This window comes from Girardinichthys multiradiatus, chromosome X, assembly GCF_021462225.1.
Source record: "Girardinichthys multiradiatus isolate DD_20200921_A chromosome X, DD_fGirMul_XY1, whole genome shotgun sequence".
In the NCBI taxonomy this organism is placed as follows: Eukaryota; Metazoa; Chordata; class Actinopteri; order Cyprinodontiformes; family Goodeidae; genus Girardinichthys; species Girardinichthys multiradiatus.
In genome coordinates, this window is record NC_061817.1 from 18,829,015 (window position 1) to 18,852,014 (window position 23,000).

Here is a 23,000-nt window from a genome sequence, read left to right on the forward strand (position 1 = left end):
CATCTTGCAAATGTCATGTGTAGGATGTGAAGATCCCAGATGCCATTGTTTAAGGGTTTGGGTTCACTGTAGGATATGTATCGAGATCTTCAGAAGATCCAGAGAAAATGCAAGAAAATCCAATTTGGGATCTTCTGAGAATAAAAGCTCAGGATATGTATGTATGTGTAAGGATAATGGGAAATCTTCAAAAGATGCATTCAATATACAAGGAAATGCTAATAGAGATCTTTTGAGAATGCGGGCCCAGGATATTAGCGTATACTTCAGGATCCGTGTCGAGAGATCTTTGGAAAATCCGTTTAAAATTCAAGAAGATCGTGGGTGGATCCTCCGAAAATCCGCGCGTTGAATTTTATCAGTATACTCCAGAGATAAGTATCCGAAGTCCGGATATTTCCGGATGCAAAGTCCCGATCCTGAATTATCCGGAATTTGAATACCTCAAGCATTTTGCATATCTTCGGATATGTCATTTATCTTTGAAAAATATGGGTTGCGTCTTCCTGGATTCCAATCCTTTTTGTCCAGTGGAAGCTACAGTGAGAAGCTGAAGAACAGCCTTTCTACTGGTGATGCTTCGGCTGTATGGACTGGACTGAGAAACCTGACTGCCTACAGGAGCCCCCCCACCCATCCTGAACAGAGTCCTCGACTGGTGAATCGTCTGAATGGCTTCTACTGCAGACATGACAGGAAGTCGTTCATGCCTCAAACCATCTCCTCCACATCCCATTCAGGAACAAATTCGACTCGTAAAACAACCAACCCCCTACCTTCAGATCCTCTGCCTGCACTAAAGATCTCCGAGGAAGATGTAAACAGGCTCTTTCAGCGCATGAAAACAAAGAAAGCTGGAGGACCTGATAACATCTCCCCATCATGCCTGAAAGCCTGTGCACATCAACTCGCTCCGATCTTCACAAGGATCTTCAACAAATCACTGGAGGTGTGTGAGGTCCCCTCCTGCCTCAAACGATCCAGCATCATCCCGGTTCCCAAGAAACCCACCATTGTAGGATTAAATGACTACAGGCCTGTAGTCCTGACGTCTGTGGTCATGAAATCCTTTGAGTGGCTGGTGTTGAAGCACCTGAAAGACATCACAGGCCCCCTGCTGGACCCCCTGCAATTTGCTTACCGAGCAAACAGGTCGGCAGATGATGCTGTTAACTTAGGTCTACTCTCCATCCTGCAACACCTCGACCACCCAGGGACATATGCCAGGATCCTGTTTGTAGATTTCAGCTCGGCCTTCAACACCATCATACCAGACATCCTCCACCAGAAGCTCACACAGTTCAACGTCCCAGCCTCCACCTGTCAGTGGATCACAGCTTCCTGACGGACCGACAGCAGCAGGTGAGACTGGGGAGCATCTTCTCCCGATCCAGATCAATAAGTACTGGTGCCCCCCAGGGGTGTGTTCTATCCCCACTCCTCTTCTCTCTGTACACAAATGACTGCACCTCATCGGACTCGTCCGTGAAACTCCTTAAGTTTGCAGATGACACCACTGTCATTGGACTGATCCAGGACGGTGATGAGTCTGCATACAGACATCGGCTGGTACACTGGTGTAGTCAGAACTACCTTGAACTGAACCCACTCAAGACTGTTCAAAAGAAGGCCCAGCAGAGACTGTACTTCCTGAGGCAACTCAAGAAGTTCAACCTTCCACAGGAGCTGTTGGTCATCTTCTACACTGCCATCATTCAGTCTGTCCTGTCTTCATCCATCTCAGTGTTGTTTGGCTCATCCACAAAACAGGACAGGTCCAGACTGCAACGTATAATCAGGACTGCAGAGAGAATAATCAGAGCTGACCTTCCCTCCATCCAGGACTTATACAGGTCAAGAAAAGAGCTGCTAAAATCTCTGCAGACCCCACACACCCTGCACATAAACTGTTTAGAATACTATCCTCAGGCTGTCGTCACAGAGACAGTTTCTTCCTCCAGGCTGTTTCTCTGATGAACATTTAATAGATATTGCAAATGCACCTTTTTATTTATATATTTGTATATTTTATATATGTATATTCTGTAATGCAAAAACCAGAGAGCAAAGTGTACCGGAGTCAAATTCCTTGTTTGTATGTACGAACTTGGCAATAAAGCTGATTCTGATTATATACACAAAAGCACACACACCTATCTTTATGTTTACGTACACTACCACTCAAAAGTTTTAGAACGCTTTTGTCATTTAATGGTTTTCTTTATGTTCATGACTATTTACATAGTCTTCATTCTGTCAGATATATTATATTGTATTATTTGATATTACATTGTAGCTAAGATTCAATGGGTGTATGGAATATTTTAACACATTTTTCCACCACTTCTTTTTTTATATAGCCATGAATCCAAGATCAAAAAAACAATAATACAAAATAAATGCACATTCATATCTTGGTTCGCAGAGTTCTTAAATAACTATAAAAAAAACAATCCACTTTGAAACAACTTTTTAAGCACGTCTTTTAATTTTTATTTTTTTTTGCTGAAAAACTGTTCAAAAAAGATCAGTATGACAAAACGTGACACCAATCATGCATAAAATATGGAACAACCACAATAGAAGCAAACAAATTATTCTTTTTATTGTGACAATAAAAATAAAGACTACTCTGATTGCCTAATCCTAACTTTTAAAATGACCAATCACATATTGGAATTCACATTTCTTCAGATTTAACTTGCATAGAATTATTTTTCCTTCATGAAACTGAGTAGTTCCTTCCTTTGGAGTCGTTTTACATTCGTTTGTATATGTGAACAAGATTTTGGCAGTTTGGACAGCGATGCTCCACATCATTACAGGAATCGAGGCAAAATGGGATACAGCAGCAAAGCCAGAATCTGCGTGTGGAAAAAAGGGGAAATTGGATTCTGTTAGACTTTATTTAACTTTGGTTATTTGTATTTGTTTTTAAAGAAATTTAGGCTGTGATTTATTCCTTGAACATGTTTAACATTGAGCCGGTTTTTACCCCAAGAGGGTCATCCCTCCGCAGATAACCCAGGCCAACAATCCTGGTGTGTGCTGAGTCTGAGTGATCACAGTTTGCCGGCAGTGAGGACACAAAGTCTGTCCAGGGACGTCTGTTAGTGCAGGTGTTACTACCACATGAGTCACTGAAATACACAACATACACAATCATAAAAAATGCTTACATATTCTTTTTAAATGATTCAACAATTTAAAGGAGTTTGGTATTATACACTACCGGTCAAAAGTTTTAGAACGGTTTTCTCACTTAATTGGTCTCTGTCATAATGTGTTTTTTTTTTTTTTGGTGGACCAAGAAGAACTCCAGAAGTTCGAGGTTTTCAGGTAAGATGAGTCTTTAATGTTCATGGCTGGACACGGACAGGGTAGCAGGCGTGCACACAAACACAAACAACACATAAGGAACCAGCAGGGAACAAAGGAAACAAACGGGCTTAAATACATAACTGAACACCAGGGGGAACCACCAACAAACGTGACCAGACAATCAGGGGAAAACACAGAACAGGTGTGGGCTTGGGGTGCAGGGAGACAGAAAGCAGGACTAGACCAGGTAAAATAACAAACTCAAGAACTCAAAACACAGGCAGGTATGACAGTCTCTTTATTTGTATGACAATTAAAATGTAGATTTCCACCTGAGACAAGAAACCTGTGAATGAACACACATGACATGATGTAGTAAACAGAACGTGTGAAATAACCCTAAACATTTTTAGATTTTAGATTTTTACAACCACCCTTTGCTTTGATTACTACTTTGCTCTCTTGGCGTTCTCTCCATGAGCTTCATGAGGAGGTCACCTGAAATGGTTTTCCAAATAGTCTTAAAGAACTTCCCAGACGTTCATTGAGAGACGGCCAGAGGTTAATATTTCAGTCATCACAGCAAAGGGTGGCTACTTTAAGGATCCTAAAATATAGCATATATAAAATTATATTACAATTTTTGGTTTGCTACATAATTCCATATGTGTTCATTCACTGTTTTGATGCCTTCATTGAGAATCTACATACAGTGTAAATAGTCAAACATTAAATGACAAATTTGTTCTAAAACTTTTGACCGGTAGTGAATGTATAGTCAAATTCCTCCTTTTCATTTGTATATTTACATTGGAGGTAGCATGATAGAAATAAAAAAGATTTAAAAGAAATATTTTTTTAAAAATGCATATGATATTTCTTATGGTATAAGATGAAATTTACTTTGTGTGTGTGAACTGTGTGCAGTCTGTGAATAAATATGTACATGCACACGTGAAGTGGAAGTTGTCAAATATGACTGTTCAGTAACTGGCGACATTCACGAGGCTGGGTGGGATTATGGATGGCTGAAAACATAAAACTATGCGATGTTTCTGGGAATGGTTTGTCCCACAACTCAGTTGTAAGGTTTCTTAAAAAATATTTATGTACTCCAAAACATTAATGCATTTTATCATGATTTTATGTGATGGACCAACACAAAGTGCTTCACAAAGTGAAACTGTCTTAAACTGCAATTACAGCTGCTAATCTATCGGGGTGTGTCTCTTCCAGCTTTTCACAACTAAAGAATGATATTTGTGCCCATATTTCTATACAAAATTGCTAAAACTCACTCAGACTACATCGAGAGCTTCTGTGAACAGCTATTTTCAAGCAGTTCCACACATTCTGAAGCTTTAGGCCTTAACTTTGACTGCGCTACTCTGACATATGAATATGTTTTAATTTAAACCATTCCATGGTAGCTGTAGTTGTATGTTTAGAGTTGTTGTCCTGCTGGAAGGTGAACCTTCACGTCATTCTCCAGTCGTTTGAAGCCTCTAACAGGTTTTCTTCTATGATTTCCCTGTATATTATCTCCATTCTCCTTCCTATCAACTCAGTCCAGCTTCCTGTCCCTGCTCGAGCCTCCCTACACCAGAATGCTGCCACTTTCATCATAGGGATGGTTTGTTGAATGTGTTGTGCAGTTTTACACCAAACATGGCATTATGCATTTAGGTTACAAAATGTTACATTTTGGTTTTATCTGACCTAGGCATCTTTTTTGCTGTGTAACTTACACAGCTTGTAGGAAACTGAACTTCTCAAGTCTTTTTACAATTGCTTTCTTCTTGTTACTGTTTCAATAAAGTATATAGTAGTTTGTGGAATGCTTGACTGCCAACACTTTCTCCCACCTGAGCTGCGGATCTATGCAGCTCCTGTAGAGTTACCTCATGGCTGCTTCTTGAATTAAACCACACTTGCCCGGCCTGTTAGTTTAGGCGGACGGCCACCCCCCTCAAATTTTTGTTGAATAAACAAAAAAGTCACAATTGCCTTCCTGCTAAGTAGTGTGAATATGGCTGAACAGTGAATAGGTAACAGAACATCTGTATATAGATGACTTTTGATATGTACATGTAGTTTAAATGGCTGGGTTTGATGAAGTGGTAAAATCTGGGCAGCACCCAGGGATTAAAATATTTTCATGATATTTTTCTGGGCTAATTTAACAAACGGAACTGTCATCTTAAAATAGCAATAAAAACTATGTCCATGAACATTCAGTGTTTGGAGAGATTCTTTCCATTTTCAGATGAAGGGTTGTATTTAGTAAGATGTTCCAAGATTTTAATCTTGTTTTTATATCCTAACTCTGCTTTAAACTTCTCCACAACTCTGTCCCTGTCCCAGGTCATGTGTATCTTGGTTTTCATTATGCCTTATTCCCTCTTGAGATTTCTATTAATAAAAAGGTGTGAAAACCATCAATCTCCTTCCTTCTACTTCTCAATATTGCACTACTTTGTGTGGGTCTGATTCATAAAATCCCTATAAAATACACTGAAGTTCATGGCTGTAACAAGAAATTGTATGAAATTCATAAATACCGTTGCAAGGGACTGTACTATAGTTGATAAATATAATCAGGAATGTGTTGACGGGGTTCTTTGTGGACAACAGCATGTAATGTTGACACCTTAACATCAAGTTTCCATTCTGTCAGTAACTTTCATTATATAGGGAAATCCTGACCTCTGGTGGATGTACAAAGAAATGTACAGCCTTCTTAACATTTGAGTAGGCATAAATTTATACTAAAACAATCCAACAACGTATTTTATGGGGAAGAAAAACAAAACACAGAAGGCATTTCTGGTATATTGACATGTAAGGCAGTAATTATCACATCTGAGAAGAAAACAGTGTTTGCACTGACAGAGGATATACAGGGGTTGGACAATGAAACTGAAACACCTGTCATTTTAGTGTGGGAGGTTTCATGGCTAAATTGGACCAGCCTGGTAGCCAGTCTTCATTGATTGCACATTGCACCAGTAAGAGCAGAGTGTGAAGGTTCAATTAGCAGGGTAAGAGCACAATTTTGCTCAAAATATTGAAATGCACACAACATTATGGGTGACATACCAGAGTTCAAAAGAGGACAAATTGTTGGTGCACGTCTTGCTGGAGCATCTGTGACCAAGACAGCAAGTCTTTGTGATGTATCAAGAGCCACGGTATCCAGGGTAATGTCAACATACCACCAAGAAGGATGAACTACATCCAACAGGATTAACTGTGGACCCAAGAGGAAGCTGTCTGAAAGGGATGTTCGGGTGCTAACCCGGATTGTATCCAAAAAACATAAAACCACGGCTGCCCAGATCACGGCAGAATTAAATGTGCACCTCAGCTCTCCTGTTTCCACCAGAACTGTCCGTCAGGAGCTCCACAGGGTCAATATACACGGCTGGGCTGCTACAGTCAAACCTTTGGTCACTCATGCCAATGCCAAACGTTGGTTTCAATGGTTCAAGGAGCGCAAATCTTGGGCTGTGGAAAATGTGAAACATGTATTGTTCTCTGATGAGTCCACCTTTACTGTTACGGTGTAGAGAAGCCCCAAAGAAGCGTACCACCAGACTGTTGCATGCCCAGAGTGAAGCATGGGGGTGGATCAGTGATGGTTTGGGCTGCCATATCATACTGTTTTCCCACATCCGGGAGAGTTACGGTGTAAGAAGCCCCAAAGAAGCGTACCACCCAGACTGTTGCATGCCCAGAGTGAAGCATGGGGGTGGATCAGTGATGGTTTTGGGCTGCCATATCATAGCATTCCCTTGGCCCAATACTTGTGCTAGATGGGCGCGTCACTGGCCAAGGACTACCGAACCATTCTTGAGGACCATGTGCCTCCAATGGTTCAAACATTGTATCCTGAAGGTGGTGCCATGTATCAGGATGACAATGCACCAATACACACAGCAAGACTGGTGAAAGATTGGTTTGATGAACATGAAAGTGAAGTTGAACAAAACAAAACAAGAACAGAAGCTTTCTGTTAACGCCCAGATCCAACAAACAGTCCCATTCTTCTAGAGTGAGAGATTTCAATCATGCAGCAACTGTGGTTTACAAATGAGAACCATGGTATCACTGTGCTCAATTGGCCTGCCAACTCTCCTGACCTGAACCCCATAGAGAATCTGTGGGATATTGTGAAGAGAACGTTGAGAGACTCAAGACCCAACACTCTGGATGAGCTAAAGGCCGCTATCGAAGCATCCTGGGCCTCCATTTTGGGTTTTCATGAGCTGTACAGGTCCTTTTCAAAATATTAGCATATTGTGATAAAGTTCATTATTTTCCATAATGTCATGATGAAAAATTTAACATTAATATATTTTAGATTCATTGCACACTAACTGAATATTTCAGGTCTTTTATTGTCTTAATAGGATGATTTTGGCATACAGCTCATGAAACACAAAATTTCCTATCTCACAAAATTAGCATATTTCATCCGACCAATTAAAAGAAAGTGTTTGTTAATACAAAAACGCAACCTTCAAATAATCATGTACAGTTATGCCACTCAATACTTGTCGGGGATCCTTTGCAGAAATGACTGCTTCAATGCGGCGTGGCATGGAGCAATCAGCCTGTGGCACTGCTGAGGTCTTATGGAGGCCCAGGATGCTTCGATAGCGGCCTTTAGCTCATCCAGAGTGTTGGGTCGTGAGTCTCTCAACGTTCTCTTCACAATATCCCACAGAGTCTCTATGGGGTTCAGGTCAGGAGAGTTGGCAGGCCAATTGAGCTCAGTGATACTTTGCCCTTGATAAAACACAGTGGACCAACACCAGCAGCTGACCGTCACCCCAGACCATCACCGACTGTGGTACTTGACACTGGACTTCTGGCATTTGGCATTTCCTTCTCCCCAGTCTTCTCCAGACTCTGGCACCTTGATTTCCGAATGACATGCAGAATTTGCTTTCATCCGAAAAAAGTACTTTGGACCACTGAGCAACAGTCCAGTGCTGCTTCTCTGTAGCCCAGGACTGGGGAATGTGGCACCTGTAGCCATTTCCTGCACACGCCTGTGCACGGTGGCTCTGGATGTTTCTACTCCAGACTCAGTCCCCTGCTTCGCAGGTCCCCCAAGGTCTGGAATCGGCCCTTCTCCACAATCTTCCTCAGGGTCCCGGTCAACCTCTTCTCGTTGTTGCAGCGTTTTCTGCCACACTTTTTCCTTCCCACAGACTTCCCACTGAGGTGCCTTGATACAGCACTCTGGGAATAGCCTATTCGTTCAGAAATTTCTTTCTGTGTCTTACCCTCTTGCTTGAGGGTGTCCAATAGTGGCTTCTGGACAGCAGTCAGGTCGGCAGTCTACCCATGATTGGGGTTTTGAGTGCTGAACCAGGCTGGGAGTTTAAAGCCTCAGGAATCTTTTGCAGGTGTTTAGAGTTAACTCGTTGATTCAGATGATTAGGTTCATAGCTCGTTAGAGACCCTTTTAATGATATGCTAATTTTGTGAGATAGAATTTGGGTTTTCATGAGCTGTATGCCAAAATCATCCGTATTAAGACAATAAAAGACCTGAAATATTTCAGTTAGTGTGCATGAATCTAAAATATATGAATGTTAAATTTTCATCATGACCCTCAGCTATTTTGATTAATAGCTTATGGAATGTCAATTTGTTTTTACATGCAACACTATGTTCCTGGACCAGGCTGCCTCACCTGCTGCTGCAGCTGGGACAGGAGCAAAAGCAACACCTGCAATTTGTGAGAAACAAATCAGAAAAACAAGAAAAAATTTGTCTTTAAAAAAAAAAAACACAAAACTCTCCATCAACAAGCACTATATTGTGTTTTCAGCAGTTTAAGGATTTTGTCCTAAACTACGTAAAATATACTGTGTAATACTATAGTTAAGAAGTGACCACATACCTCCCTGGTATCCAGCAGGGACAGCGGAGAAGCCTGGTTGAGCAGGAAAGCCTGGTTGAGCAGGATAGCCTGGTTGAGCAGGATAGCCTGGTTGAGCGTACATCCCTGGCTGAGGCCCGGTACCGCTATAATTCAAGGGAGGGCCGGGGTAGGGTGGAGCCGGATCCTGTGGTTGGGGTCCTTTTTCCATCTTTAGAAATCCCACCTGCAAAACAAATGTGTGAAGCCAATATATATTTAAGGTTATTGAATAAATCCACAAACTGTGAACTTTTGTCATGTTTAGAAGGACTGGTGTTGTACAGGAACAGCAAACATGAAAGCAAACTCATTTTAACATTAATGATTTGTGAAAGTCCTCTGGTGCCATTGAAAGTGCTGTATTTTTTTTACATGCATTTTACATGAAATAAATTAGCACTCACAACCATGTGTAAGGAGAAGTGAGAGCACATACTTTATAAAATGCAAACTAGATCCCATGAAATTGTTCCGTCTTTGAGTAAAAGGAGTGTTTCATGTTTGGTGAAAAATACATTTGAGATTCCCTGAAATGAAGAACTATGGTGGAAGGAAGTAAGACACTTCAGCACCTACCCATACCAAAGTGGTGGAAACAAACAGTTCAAGGGAAACCGGACATTTTCAAACACATCCTTTTTTCTACTACCCACATGTTTTTAATGTAAAAAGCAGATTTAAGAGCAATAACCCGGTTTCAGATGACCCAAAAACTGCTTTTTTCACTTCAGTTTTTTCCCTGTTAACAGATTTGGGATCCTGGCTGCCTTCTTGTTGAACGAGACACAGAATGAAGTTACTTACTCCCGTCCGTATTCAACTATTGCTTTATATTTTTTGTATTCACACTTGCCACTTTTGGTCCGCTTTTAACGGACCAGAGTTCGTTTCCCCCTTTGGTCCGACCGAGACCCACTTTTTGAGGTGGTCTCGGTCCGCTTCCAAACGGTCTCTGGTGCGGTTCGCTTATGGTCTGAATACAAACCGAATACAAAAAGCGTACGTCTCTTTGGGCATAAAAAGCCACCGTAGCCGGTAGCAAAGGTGTGTGTTGTAAGGTAATCATACCTGATAAACTGTGTGTTGCTTAGCAACGCTACTGGCTTGTTGTGGGAGGAGACACGTCGGCGTTCAGCACGCATTCTCCGACGGGGTTCCAACATTATAAAGGGAACATCTCAAAGTCTGTGTTGAATGAGCTGCTCTTCAGTCTCACAATAATATTGCAGCTGTAATAACGGCTTAAATATGCAGAACAGAGGTGCTGCACGCAGCACGTCTACAGATGTTTTCCTAAATTTCCGGGTCTGTGCTCTGTCCCGCCCCCGTCATTTCTGTCCAATGGGAACAATGATCGTCACCCGCGTGGCTTTGTTTACAAGTAATAGTTCAGTTGCAAAAAGTACAATATGAAAACAAACCACACCAAATGAAAAAAATAAAGTTAGCTTTTGGTCCGGACCAAACAAGCAGACCAAATTACTTTCCTGGTGTGAATACACCCTAAAAGCGTCTGTAAAGATTTTATGTTTCTTAATAGTTTCAATTGTTAACATTTGCAATCAGCGACTAAAGCAGTAGGAAATGGGAACAGTTATGCTACACCACACAGTGTAGCTACCAATTGTGCAAAGCTACTATCTTTCTGATTAACACTAATGGTTGGACTAGAAATACCTGTTAATACAATAATGACACTGCAAGATACAGCTTTTGTTTTGTCTATGCCAGGTTTTACCTTTGAAAATCTCTGGGCTTTTCTTTTGAAGGCAGGTTTTTCCTTTGGTCTACCCAGAAAGACCTGGTAGTAGAACGATTTATGAGTGGCAGCTTTGCATGACTGGGAGCAACATTGTGTGTTGCAGCATCACAGTGCCCATCCCACTATTAAGGTGGTAGAGCTTAAAATTACCCTTCAACTCCAATAAAGTCAAAGAAAAGCTGATAAATGTGCTCTTCTAATCAACAAGTTAGCTAAAATCCCCCAAAATGCACAAAAAACTACTCCAATCGCAAATAATTTTACTAAAATCCCTTGTAATACACAGAAAATACTCCAATATATAGCAGATGTTTTTGATATCTTAAAGCAAAAGCACTCCACTGTCTACCTGAATTTTCTCATCAAATGTGTAAGTCAGCCTCCTCCTTTTATAAGCACAAAACTATTCCACAACAGCATTAATTTGCCACAATAAAAGACTTAGTATCAGCAAAAAGACAGAAGAGCTTTTAGATCTTTTCAATGCAACAGGTGGAATCGTTGAGAGGCTGTATAAATGCATAAGTAATACAGGATCCTGAGGAGGCAGGTGAAAGAAAAGTGCAAGAGCTTCTTAAAGCATAAATGATACACACGTAAAGTCTTTTTGAGTAGTTGAGTAATTTCAGAGTAGAATTCCACTAACAGTATGTTGGGAGCAAAACCACAGATAAAAGACAGGATTGGAACAAACACAATGCAGAAGAATGCTACTTGTGATATAAATTACTTATGCGAAACAGGTGAGTGGTAGCACAAGAATCAGGAAGACAGAAAAAACATATAAACACAACAAAATAAGTTGCAACGATTTTTAAAATAGAACAGGAAATATAAAAAATATATTGTGAAAATGAGTGTTTGCTGTTAGTTTTTGAAAAAAACTAGTGAAGGGCTTAATTAGTTGCATCAGATGTTCTTGATGTAACTAATGAACAACTCAAATACCTGGTCTGTTCAGTTGAAAACATTGTCGGTAATTTTTAAACTTAAAGCAAAAGCGGCACCACCACTGTTTCTAGTTTCCACAGAAAAGTGAGTTCACAAAACAGTGAACTCAATGACTGACCCCATACTGACCTAACGTCATATGACTGGTAAAATGACCTTCTCTTGTACTTTATCAAGTCTGAGAACCCCAAAGCGCCTCACACTACAATCAGTCATTCACCCATTCATACACACATTCACACACTGACAGTGGTGAGCTACAATGTAGCCACAGCTGCCCTGGGGCACACTGACAGATGTGAGGCTGCCATACACAGGCACCACCGAGCCCTCTGACCACCATCAGCAGGCAAGGCGGGTAAAATGTCTTGCCCAAGAACATAACGACTGAGACAGACAGGGGGTTCGAGCCAGTAACCCACCGGCTAAAGGAGGAACCTCTACCACTGTCGTCACTGTCGCCACCGTCGCCCCAGTAGGGATGAAGAAGGTCAAGGAGGTACGGCAGGGCAAGGTCATGCAAACATTTAATAACGAAAATAAGAAATTTAATTGAACTCTAAAACAGGCAACCAGTGGAGTGAGGCCAGAACAGGAGTGATGTACTCTGTTTTTGGAGTACCAGTCATGAGACGTCAGCAGCTTCTTGAACCATCTGCAGACGAGAGCGCAAGCAATCACTACATCTTAAAGTCTGTTACAATAAAAGCATAGATTATTGTTTCAAAGAGTTTCCTGGACAGGAAAGATGTCACTTTTTCCATCTGTCTTAAGTGATAAAAGGACCCTACATTTGCTCTAATGTGACTGTCCAATTTAAAATCATTGTCCAACTTAAAACCCAAGTCAGTGACAGTTGGTTTAAAATATGCTGTCAGGGGTGCCAAATCAACAGGCTTTAAAACCAGACTGAAAGATTTCCAGAGTGCAATTTTTTCCAAGAGTGATTTTAGTTGACAGCACACAATCTTCTCTAAACGTTTTCAAATGAACGGCAGCTTAGAATTAGGTCTGTAGTTAGCCAGTAGGGAATGATCTAGACCAGGCTTCTTAAGAAGAGGTTAAACTACTGCGAGTTTAGGTTTAGCAGGGACAGAGGACAGACTACAATTTATAACGGTAACAACATGTTGTGCAATACTGGGAAAGACCTCTTTAAAGAATCACGAAGGAAGAAGATCCCACGGGGAGCTTGATGCCTCACCACATCCTCCAAAAAAAAGTGTCACAGGATCAAAATAAATAAAAGTAGCAGAGCAAGGGGCTGAGACAGAAGGGTCAGAGTCAGGAGATATAATAAGAGCCCTTGTGACGGCAACTTTTTGAAGAAAAAACATTACGAAATTATTACATATTTCAGCTGATGCTTCCAAACAGGCGTTCTGACGAGGGTTAAGAACAGGGTCAGTTGTGTTGAATAATACACGAGGGTTATGTCTGATGGATGACCTGACATTTTCAAAATATGTTTTTTTCACCCCTTCAACCGTGTTCTGGTACTGACGTCAGCACTCTTTCATGATTTGATGTGACTCCTGCAGTTTGTCCTCAGCGACATTCCCTCTCTGGCTCAGGTTTAGACTTGGACTGCCTGGTTTTTAATTGAACCACAGAGTCCAGGATTGTTTGACAAGAACAATCAGTGCTTGAAACCTTTAGTGAGTGGGGGAACAGGGCAAGATGGATTCAATCAACCATCAAGAAATGCTGGAAAAAATGTCAGGCTGCATGTGAGGACACTGAATCTTTGGACCTGAGCCATTGGACCTTCCAAAGAGGACAATTGTCCCAAGCATATCCCAAAGTCCACCTAGGCTTAGTTACAAAGGAAGTTTTAGTGCCCATCACAGTAACTGGTGGGAGGTGAAGAGTGGCCACAACACTCAAACTTATTAATATTAATGGACTGGAGGCATTTTCCCATCTGGAGTGGGCTACGATTCTTTAGGAATGCACCCGGAAGCTGGCTATGATTTACATTTGAAGAAGGCTGAAACAGCAAGCGGGTGCTCTACTGAGACGCTTGTCAAGAGCAGGGCAAATTATTTATAGCCTGTAATAGTCCTTTAAAGCTGTATTTCCTGTTTGATTTGGAGAAACCACTTGTAACATTAGTTGTGTTAAGCTATTTAATTTTGTTTCGCTCGTTGCAAACGGCTGCAAGTGTGTGGGCCGAATAATTTTAGGTGGAGCTGTATCTAGAATTATTCCATGAGAATTATTCCATCATGACAGATAGTCAGTGGCCAAGACCAACAAAAGAAGAAGTTAAAGGAGGAAGCAAATAAAGTTGAGCTGCTGGCCAACATACAGGCAGACCTAAGGAGGGGGAGGACATGGAGCAAGAAGAGGAGTACTAATTTCATAACATGAAACTGGTGCCACAGTAAAAGAGTTCAGCCAAATCTCTGTAGATTGGTCTTTTTTGATGGACAGAGGGAAAAATATCTTCTGTTTCTGGATTTCATGAGTAATTTTTAACTTCCTTCAGGGGATGTTTTACAGTAGCATTTTTTACAGGGTGAAGCTGGCAAGGGAAATTTACTTGCCTAAAGGGGAGTAAGAAAGACCTGCTGTGCTAAATGACTAGTCTAACTACTATTAGCACTATTAGCACTATTAGCATACCGAACAATACTTTGTGTGTGACTGATTTACAAAGAATTCAGTTGTCAACGATGCAAATCAAAAAAAAATTTCTGTTCCTTTTTCCATAAGGGCAGCAATTTTGGATGTTAAAGTCACAGCTGTATGGGGAAGTAAAATTTTAGAGAGCATTTCAGTTCAGTTTTCCAAATTGAAAGTCAGAAAACTTACGAGTACAAAAGGAGCATCCCACTATCCCCTCAATGTCTATCCATTACAATGCTGGAACTTTGTTGTACTCTGATTTTTCTCAGAAATGTTTGCTCTTGTTTTCTGTCTCTAATACAGTTCCAGTCACAAGTTTACATACACCCAATATCAGCACCAATCTTTATAATTAAGGGCTCGTAATGTTCCATTTGAATTGTTTATTATTAGGATGGAATACAAATATATACATAAATATCTTTACCAGTTTAACCGTAACCACATCCAGTTTGAAGCAATCAAGAAGCTTCTGAGGTAATTCTGCCTGATGTTTGATCACTCTTCTAGAATTAGGAAACCTTTTTAAAGTGACTGGTTTCCTAGTACAGATTTTTTTAATGATAGTCCACATATTTTTAACAGGATTGTGCTCAAGAGTAAGATGCCCTGGAACTGACATGGGGGAAAAAATATACAGGTTACCATGAAATACTAATTCTTTCCCATAAATACAAATTTTTGCCCATGAAGTACTAATTTGTTCCCACAAAGTAGGCATCAAGTGACCTGTGTTGCAGGAGATGTGTAACTCACAAGTGATGGAGCTCAGTGTACAGTGGGTGTGTAAATGTCTATGTGTGCATACGTGCCGTGGCGCTGTGTGCTGTCAGACTGGGACCACGAAGAAGAGTGCAGAGAGAGAAGAAGAGTGTGCATGCGGCTGTGTGTTTTGGCAGTTTGCACGACAGCGACCGGAGAGGAAATTCAGCTGGCCATCGTACATTTAACGTACAATCAGTGTGCAGTACAGTTATTAAAATCTCAGCTGCTTTAGCAGTCCGGTCCCTTCACTATTATAGAAGTCTCAGCCCTTGTGACCCACAAGTACAGGGAGTTAACCCTGAAGTGAACAACCATTTCGTCCCTGAAGGAAGCATCTCCCCTGTGTTTCCCGACCAGGGTTAACACCTGGCTCTCAATATTCTATTTAAATTCCTCTCACTAATGAGAATTCCTTGCAATGCCAGGCTTTTTAGAACCTCTTTGTAGCTCCTCCCCAGCCTCAAATAAAACTCGATCAGACTATCCCTGTCCATCCAGTTGTTGTTTTGTTCCGTATGTTTAAGAAAGTGCGCTGTTTTAGTATTTTGTGCGCACATTATACCTATGTCGTAGGAATGAATTAGTATTTCGTGCACACGTATATATTTCGTGGGAAAAATTTAGTATTTCGTGGGAACACATTAGTACTTCAGGCTGCACGGTGGCGCAGTTGGTAGCACTGTTGCCTTGCAGCAAGAAGGTCCTGGGTTCAATTCCCAGCCTGGGGTCTTTCTGCATGGAGTTTGCATGTTCTCCCTGTGCATGTGTGGGTTCTCACTGGGTACTCTGGCTTCCTCCCACAGTCCAAAGACATGCTTGTTAGGTTAATTGGTAACTCTAAATTGCCTTTAGGTGTATGAATGAGTGTGTGCTTGGTTGGTTGTTTGTGTGTTGCCCTGCGATGGACTGGCGACCTGTCCAGGGTGTACCCCGCCTCCTGCTCATAGACTGCTGGAGATAGGCACCAGCTCCCCCACCACCCACTATGGAATAAGCGGTAGAAAATGACTGACTGACAAATTAGTATTTCGCGGGCAATATATATATTTTTCCCATGTCAGTTCCCAGGCGCTGTACAGGTCCTTCTCAAAATATTAGCATATTGTGATAAAGTTCATTATTTTCCATGATGTCATGATGAAAATTTAACATTCATATATTTTAGATTCATTGCACACTAACTGAAATATTTCAGGTCTTTTGTTGTCTTAATACGGATGATTTTGGCATACAGCTCATGAAAACCCAAAATTTATATCTCACAAAATTAGCATATTTCATCCGACCAATAAAAGAAAAGTGTTTTTAATACCAAAAACGTCAACCTTCAAATAATCATGTACAGTTATGCACTCAATACTTGGTCGGGAATCCTTTTGCAGAAATGACTGCTTCAATGCGGCGTGGCATGGAGGCAATCAGCCTGTGGCACTGCTGAGGTCTTATGGAGGCCCAGGATGCTTCGATAGCGGCCTTTAGCTCATCCAGAGTGTTGGGTCTTGAGTCTCTCAACGTTCTCTTCACAATATCCCACAGATTCTCTATGGGGTTCAGGTCAGGAGAGTTGGCAGGCCAATTGAGCACAGTGATACCATGGTCAGTAAACCATTTACCAGTGGTTTGGCACTGTGAGCAGGTGCCAGGTCATGCTGAAAAATGAAATCTTCATCTCCATAAAGCTTTTCAGCAGATGGAAGCATGAAGTGCTCCAAAATCTCCTGATAGCTAGCTGCATTGACCCTGCCCTTGATAAAACACAGTGGACCAACACCAGCAGCTGACACGGCACCCCAGACCATCACTGACTGTGGGTACTTGACACTGGACTTCTGGCATTTTGGCATTTCCTTCTCCCCAGTCTTCCTCCAGACTCTGGCACCTTGATTTCCGAATGACATGCAGAATTTGCTTTCATCCGAAAAAAGTACTTTGGACCACTGAGCAACAGTCCAGTGCTGCTTCTCTGTAGCCCAGGTCAGGCTCTTCTGCTGCTGTTTCTGGTTCAAAAGTGGCTTGACCTGGGAAATGTGGCACCTGTAGCCCATTTCCTGCACACGGCCTGTGCACGGTGGCTCTGGATGTTTCTACTCCAGACTCAGTCCACTGCTTCCGCAGGTCCCCCAAGGTCTGGAATCGCCCTTCTCCACAATCTTCCTCAGGGTCCGGTCACCTCTTCTCGTGCAGCGTTTTCTGCCACACTTTTTCCTTCCCACAGACTTCCCACTGAGGTGCCTTGATACAGCACTCTGGGAACAGCCTATTCGTTCAGAAATTTCTTTCTGTGTCTTACCCTCTTGCTTGAGGGTGTCAATAGTGGCCTTCTGGACAGCAGTCAGGTCGGCAGTCTTACCCATGATTGGGGTTTTGAGTGATGAACCAGGCTGGGAGTTTAAAGGCCTCAGGAATCTTTTGCAGGTGTTTAGAGTTAACTCGTTGATTCAGATGATTAGGTTCATAGCTCGTTTAGAGACCCTTTTAATGATATGCTAATTTTGTGAGATAGGAATTTGGGTTTTCATGAGCTGTATGCCAAAATCATCCGTATTAAGACAATAAAAGACGTGAAATATTTCAGTTAGTGTGCAATGAATCTAAATATATGAATGTTAAATTTTCATCATGACATTATGGAAAATAATGAACTTTATCACAATATGTTAATATTTTGAGAAGGACCTGTATAAGAGCATTCAGGAATGTTAGTTTTAGCCTGGTCTAACCAATCTGAAATCATTTTGATGTGTGTTTGGGATTTTTATCCTGTTAGAACATCCAGTTGCTAGGATATTGATGGCAAATCAGAATCAATATCGGATCAATACTAGCATGGTGAGATCGATACTTTAGTTTCAGATTCTCTAATACATGTTCTTCTAAGAGTTCAGCGGAGTGGAGCTTCTCTTTGTTCAAACAGCGCACCTCTCTGCTGCTCACTGACCCTCCCTGCTCTGCTGGCAGAGAGCACTGAGAGCAACCCGTGATGGCGAAGAGACAGAGAAGAGCTTTGTTGACATAATTCACTGCAGCTGATAAGGACACTGCCACCCTGATGTGTGCAGAAACATCAATCGCTACTGTGAGAACACCACTAATTTACAGAAACATACAAAAGCAGTTTGCCCTCATCTCCAGCTGCAAAAAAAATTATGGATGGAGGAGGAGGGGGGAGATCCCCAAACCAGGGAAAAAAATCCAGGTTTTTTGGAACTCAAAAAAATATACACTTCTATAAAGACCAACACCTTAACCCTGAAATATGAAGGAGGCTGAACATAATAGATAATTCGTGAACAGCCATAAATTAGGGAATTATTTCAGGATTTTTATACTGTTATCTTTTTTTTTATATTGTTGTAATTAGTTTATAACAACATTTTTATTTGCTTAAAATTGTCATATTTTATTATAATATTCATCAACTAACCAAAGGAAAAATCATAAAATTATTCAATGATCATGACATTTCAAGAAAAGTAATGGTAATGGTTTCAGCGATACTAGCCCCAAATTTAATTGGTATTGGATCAATAACAAAATTCCCAGTATCACACACTTCTAGTTGCTAGCCATGTTTCAACCATCTGACCCAAACCGTCATCTTCAAGTTAAAGGAAATTGGTGGAGATGTTCAAATATAACTCAAAAAACATAAAGGATCAAGATTGAGCGAAACATGATTGAGTTTGTGGCAATTGATAAAGGTGTGTGTTTTCTAATTATACCACCCTGGAAAAGAAATGGAAACAAATAATCATATAAATCAATAAAAAAGCATTCAAATCAATGAGATCCATGCCCCTGATCAGAGTATGCAAACCTTTAGAGAGAGATTAGACTAGATACAAATAGTTGTGTGGTTTTGCTATTTCTGTGGACTGTTCTCCAAAAAAGAGGTACCGACTGGTGGCAGGTGAAGCTTAGTATTAATTTTCTACCTGTTTGAACTGGTTATATAAATAAACTTGACTTGACTTGGTTACGTTCAAATGTTGACATTTTTTATTTTTTTTCATGGCCATACAAAATTACTACTTCTTAGTAATATCTGTAGTGACTTAACATTGTTCTGAATATACAGTTAATCACAAACTAACTCCAAAATTAAGTCCTTGTGCAAACAATAACATTTTGTTTTATAAAAGTTGACTGAACTCACTATGTCCCCTTCAATTCAATTCAAATTCGAAAAATAATTTATTTATCCCAAAGGGAAAAATAAATTCTGTTGTAGCTCATATTATAAAGGTTTCTTCCCTTTTTTATTGCACTCTGTATCTACTGACGAAGAGAAGTCAATCATAGTTATCAGAGACACATTTTTTTATGTTGTTCCCATCACTGAAATAAAAAGAAAAATAGTAACCTGTGGATTTAAAATGTTTTTGAACCTTTGGTTAACATTTTATTTTATTTTACTATCTAACATTTCTTGAAATTACACATTTTCTCAGCAAATTAGTTATTTATATTATGAGCTGAAAATGACTAGGCAAGAAGGATAAAGTTACACAAAATGAAAAAAACAAAAAACAAAACATTGAATGCAATAACCAGCAACAATAAGAAAGTAATTTATCCTGTCAGTCATTTACTTAGTTGGAAAGTCTGTGTTATAGGTTTCCATTGCTCAGAGCACTTCTCCCAGCTTTCCTGAGGTTGTTTGTCCAAGCAACAGTGGCTCAGTGCTTTCCTGGTAGTACAGCCCTGTTTCCTGGTCATTGCAGACAGGCCTACTTTGTTTGTACAAAGCCTTTTTGAATCCCATTTTACATTCCTCCGAAATCAGTTACAGAAACAAGAGCAATCCCCTCTCATTTATATAAAAATTCAGTACAAAACACCAAAATTAATAAACATGGCAGTAGCTGCTTAATATTATGAGTATAGAAATATGAAACAAGTTTAACTTACCAGTGAATCCGAATGAAAAAACAGCAACAAAAGAAATGGATAAACTGTTTTTCTGTTCAGTTTGTCTTGTTTTGAATGATTGACAAGTGCAACAAATCCAAGACTAAATATTAGCTGTGAAATGAATCAGGAGCAGGACCATTTCCTGCTTCTTTCAATGATTTACTGGAAATATGTATGGTTCCGCCCTACTTTTTTTTCTTCTCCCATGTGACCAGGGCCAGACCGCAATAAAAAGAGAAGCAATGCCTTGTTCACTTGAAAGCTTTTCAAATATACATATATAGGAGACAAAATGATATACCCAAAGAAAATAAAAGACACCACAGAGTGGACTTTTACCAATCTAAGATAGTCTTTTAAGGCAATTTCCCCTTTTTAGCTAATTTTGCTTATTAGCTGAATTTTCAGCCAAATCTATGAGTTAAAAAACACAATGCAAATAACAACTGTATGATCCAAATATCACAGTTGAATATTTTATTTAAAAATAACCACAGCTTATTTCTGTCCTGTAAACTTCCTCCTATGGCTTCGCATCTGTTAGTGGAGACAGTTTCACCCATTTCAGTTAAGCAGGATACATGCAAGAGTGATTTAAAGACAAACAATTTAATCCTTTCCACACGTTTTAATCAAATAGAATACATTCGCTGCCCTAAATTTCTGAATAAGGTTGAAACCCATGACATTCTTTACACATAGATTCCAAATAAAATCAGATCACTGATAGTAAAATTTTAAGTGGATTTCACAATCTTTTATAAAGAGATGACACGTTCTTTATAGCTCTTAGTGCTCCGACTCTTGCACAACAATAGATACGTGTCAGTTTCTTTGCTATGTACACAACTTTGAGCACTTTAAGTGAGGGTGAATGATTCATCTTTCTCCTCATGATTTTCCATTGATGACATAAAAGAAAGAGACAGATGATCTTCAGAGGTCACAGGACTGTCATGGGAACATTATGCAAACACCTGGACTAACCTGAAATGCAAAATACACTAGTTTCTGTTTCTGTTATGATTTGGGGTTGTTTGGTTTCTGGTTTTTTTCCTTATGTTTTTCACTGCTCCAGTCTTTAATCATGTCTCTGTTTATTATTTTCCTAGTCATGCTTTAGTTTTTGTCTTCTAGTTCATGTGCGGTCAAGTTAAGTTTTTGGATCTGGTTATGCTTTCGTTTCATGTTTTTCTAGTTATATTTCTATTAGTTTGTTTCCTTGGATTTGCGTTCTGTTCAAGCCATGTTTTGCTCCAGTCACGTTTTGTTCTGTCAATTAAGTTTATTCGGTTCACCTGCACCATGTTAATCAGTTTTGTGTTCCACCTTTACCATGCTCCATTTAAACACACCTTGTTCAGTTAGTCGTCGTGGAAACATCCTTTCATTTTTCATGCTCAAGTCTTGTTTTTTGATCATGCCATGCCTGTCTTGCCTGCCCGTTTATTGTTTTGTTCCTGCTTCTTCTATGAGTGAGTTTTTTGTTAATTAAATCATTTTACACTTACCGTCATGCTGCTTTCTGGTCTGCATTCTGGGGTCCTATATCTGGCTGACCATAACAGTTTCAGGCAAGAATAAATACCATATTTCTATAGACTTTTTTTCTCATCCGCAGCATGGAAGCAGGTAGCTCTTGGAACTACATTCAAAGTTGGAAAATAGAGTGGAATAAAGAAGGTTTCAATGACTATTAATGCAATCATGAGTAAAAACAAAGTACATTATCTTATTCAATATCTAGTTGGAAAAGCTTTACCTGCCACAACTTGAAGTAGGTGTCTCCTGCTTGACTCCATCAGTCTCTCACATTGTTCTCAAGGCCTACTTGTCTTTACAACATTGTGTCAATTTTTTTTTGTTTTGTAGATTGCTGCAATCTATGGGATCATGGCCCTACTGAGTACTCTGATTGGACCAAGTTTTAGCTGTCAGGCATGTCGTCTTAAATTTATGTGACAAAGTATTCATGTTTGACTCAGTGACTGCAAGATGTTTGGGTCCTGTGGCAGCAAAAACAATTAAAATCATCACTTCATCAAACATGGAGGAAAAAATATTTAGTTTGGCTTTTATTTTTGTCCAGAAGACATTGTTCCAGGGGTCTTGTGGGTCTCTCAAAGTTGCGAGGTTGTAACTTTTTTTCAGAAATATTAGGCTTTTTCCTAGCAGTCCTTTCCTCTAAATGCAGTACCAAGTCTGTATTTTTCTAGTGGTAGTCAAGAAACTGAACATTTTAACATGTGTTCAAGATGGAGCTCTTAGGTTTTTGCAATATATCTCTGGAATGTTGAGGCGGTAAAGACTCAAATGCAGAACAAACAACGTGAGGACGGTTAAAATTAAAAGACCTTACAAAATCAAGCAGACTAGTAGGAACAACTTGAACCATAGAGAAATTAGAGATGGAGTAAAAAACAGACCAGACAGCAGAAAAACAGAAGGAACCAGTGAGGAACAAAGAGAACCAGTATATACACTTATAAACTGTATATAAGTGCATATACTGAGGTAGAGGTAAATGACAGGCAAACCAGAAAAGCTAATCAGAGAGAATGAACTGCAGCGAAGGCAAAGAGAAGGCAGAGCAATCTGAGGAAATGTAGAGCAGCTGAGACAGAAGAAAAGAGCAGAGAACAGGAAAAAGACAAACATGAATAGTGCTGAACAAGAAACCCTAGACAAAATGCCAAACATAGAACTATCAGGAAACAA

General features: G+C 40.1%; 1 protein-coding gene across 2 annotated transcripts; it reads right to left on the reverse strand.

Annotated features, from left to right (window-relative positions):
* Positions 1 to 2,469: 2,469 nt before the first annotated feature.
* On the reverse strand, positions 2,470 to 20,441 carry LOC124862355 (lipopolysaccharide-induced tumor necrosis factor-alpha factor homolog). Of its 2 annotated transcripts, XM_047356221.1 has the most exons (5): positions 20,280 to 20,441; positions 9,239 to 9,443; positions 9,029 to 9,064; positions 2,996 to 3,140; positions 2,470 to 2,864 (listed from the first exon to the last, which is right to left on the reverse strand). In XM_047356221.1, exons 2-5 carry the CDS (start codon positions 9,426 to 9,428, stop codon positions 2,759 to 2,761), a joined length of 477 nt encoding a protein of 158 aa, XP_047212177.1. In that variant the 5' UTR covers positions 9,429 to 9,443; positions 20,280 to 20,441; the 3' UTR covers positions 2,470 to 2,758. The 2 variants fall into 2 exon arrangements, with proteins under 2 accessions (XP_047212177.1, XP_047212178.1); XM_047356222.1 differs by lacking the exon at positions 9,029 to 9,064 and having other exon boundaries at positions 20,280 to 20,440.
* Between the last annotated feature and the right edge of the window lie 2,559 nt (positions 20,442 to 23,000).

Bases quoted from the DNA above. Each gene is read 5' to 3' on its own strand.
- LOC124862355 (XM_047356221.1), bottom strand. From the start codon at position 9,428: ATGGAAAAAGGACCCCAACCACAGGATCCGGCTCCACCCTACCCCGGC. The intron at 9,065-9,238 runs GTATGTGGTCAC...CACAAATTGCAG, and splicing joins CCCTGCTGGATACCAGGGAG to GTGTTGCTTTTGCTCCTGTC. The intron at 3,141-9,028 runs GTGAGGCAGCCT...TGTGTATTTCAG, and splicing joins TGTCCCAGCTGCAGCAGCAG to TGACTCATGTGGTAGTAACA.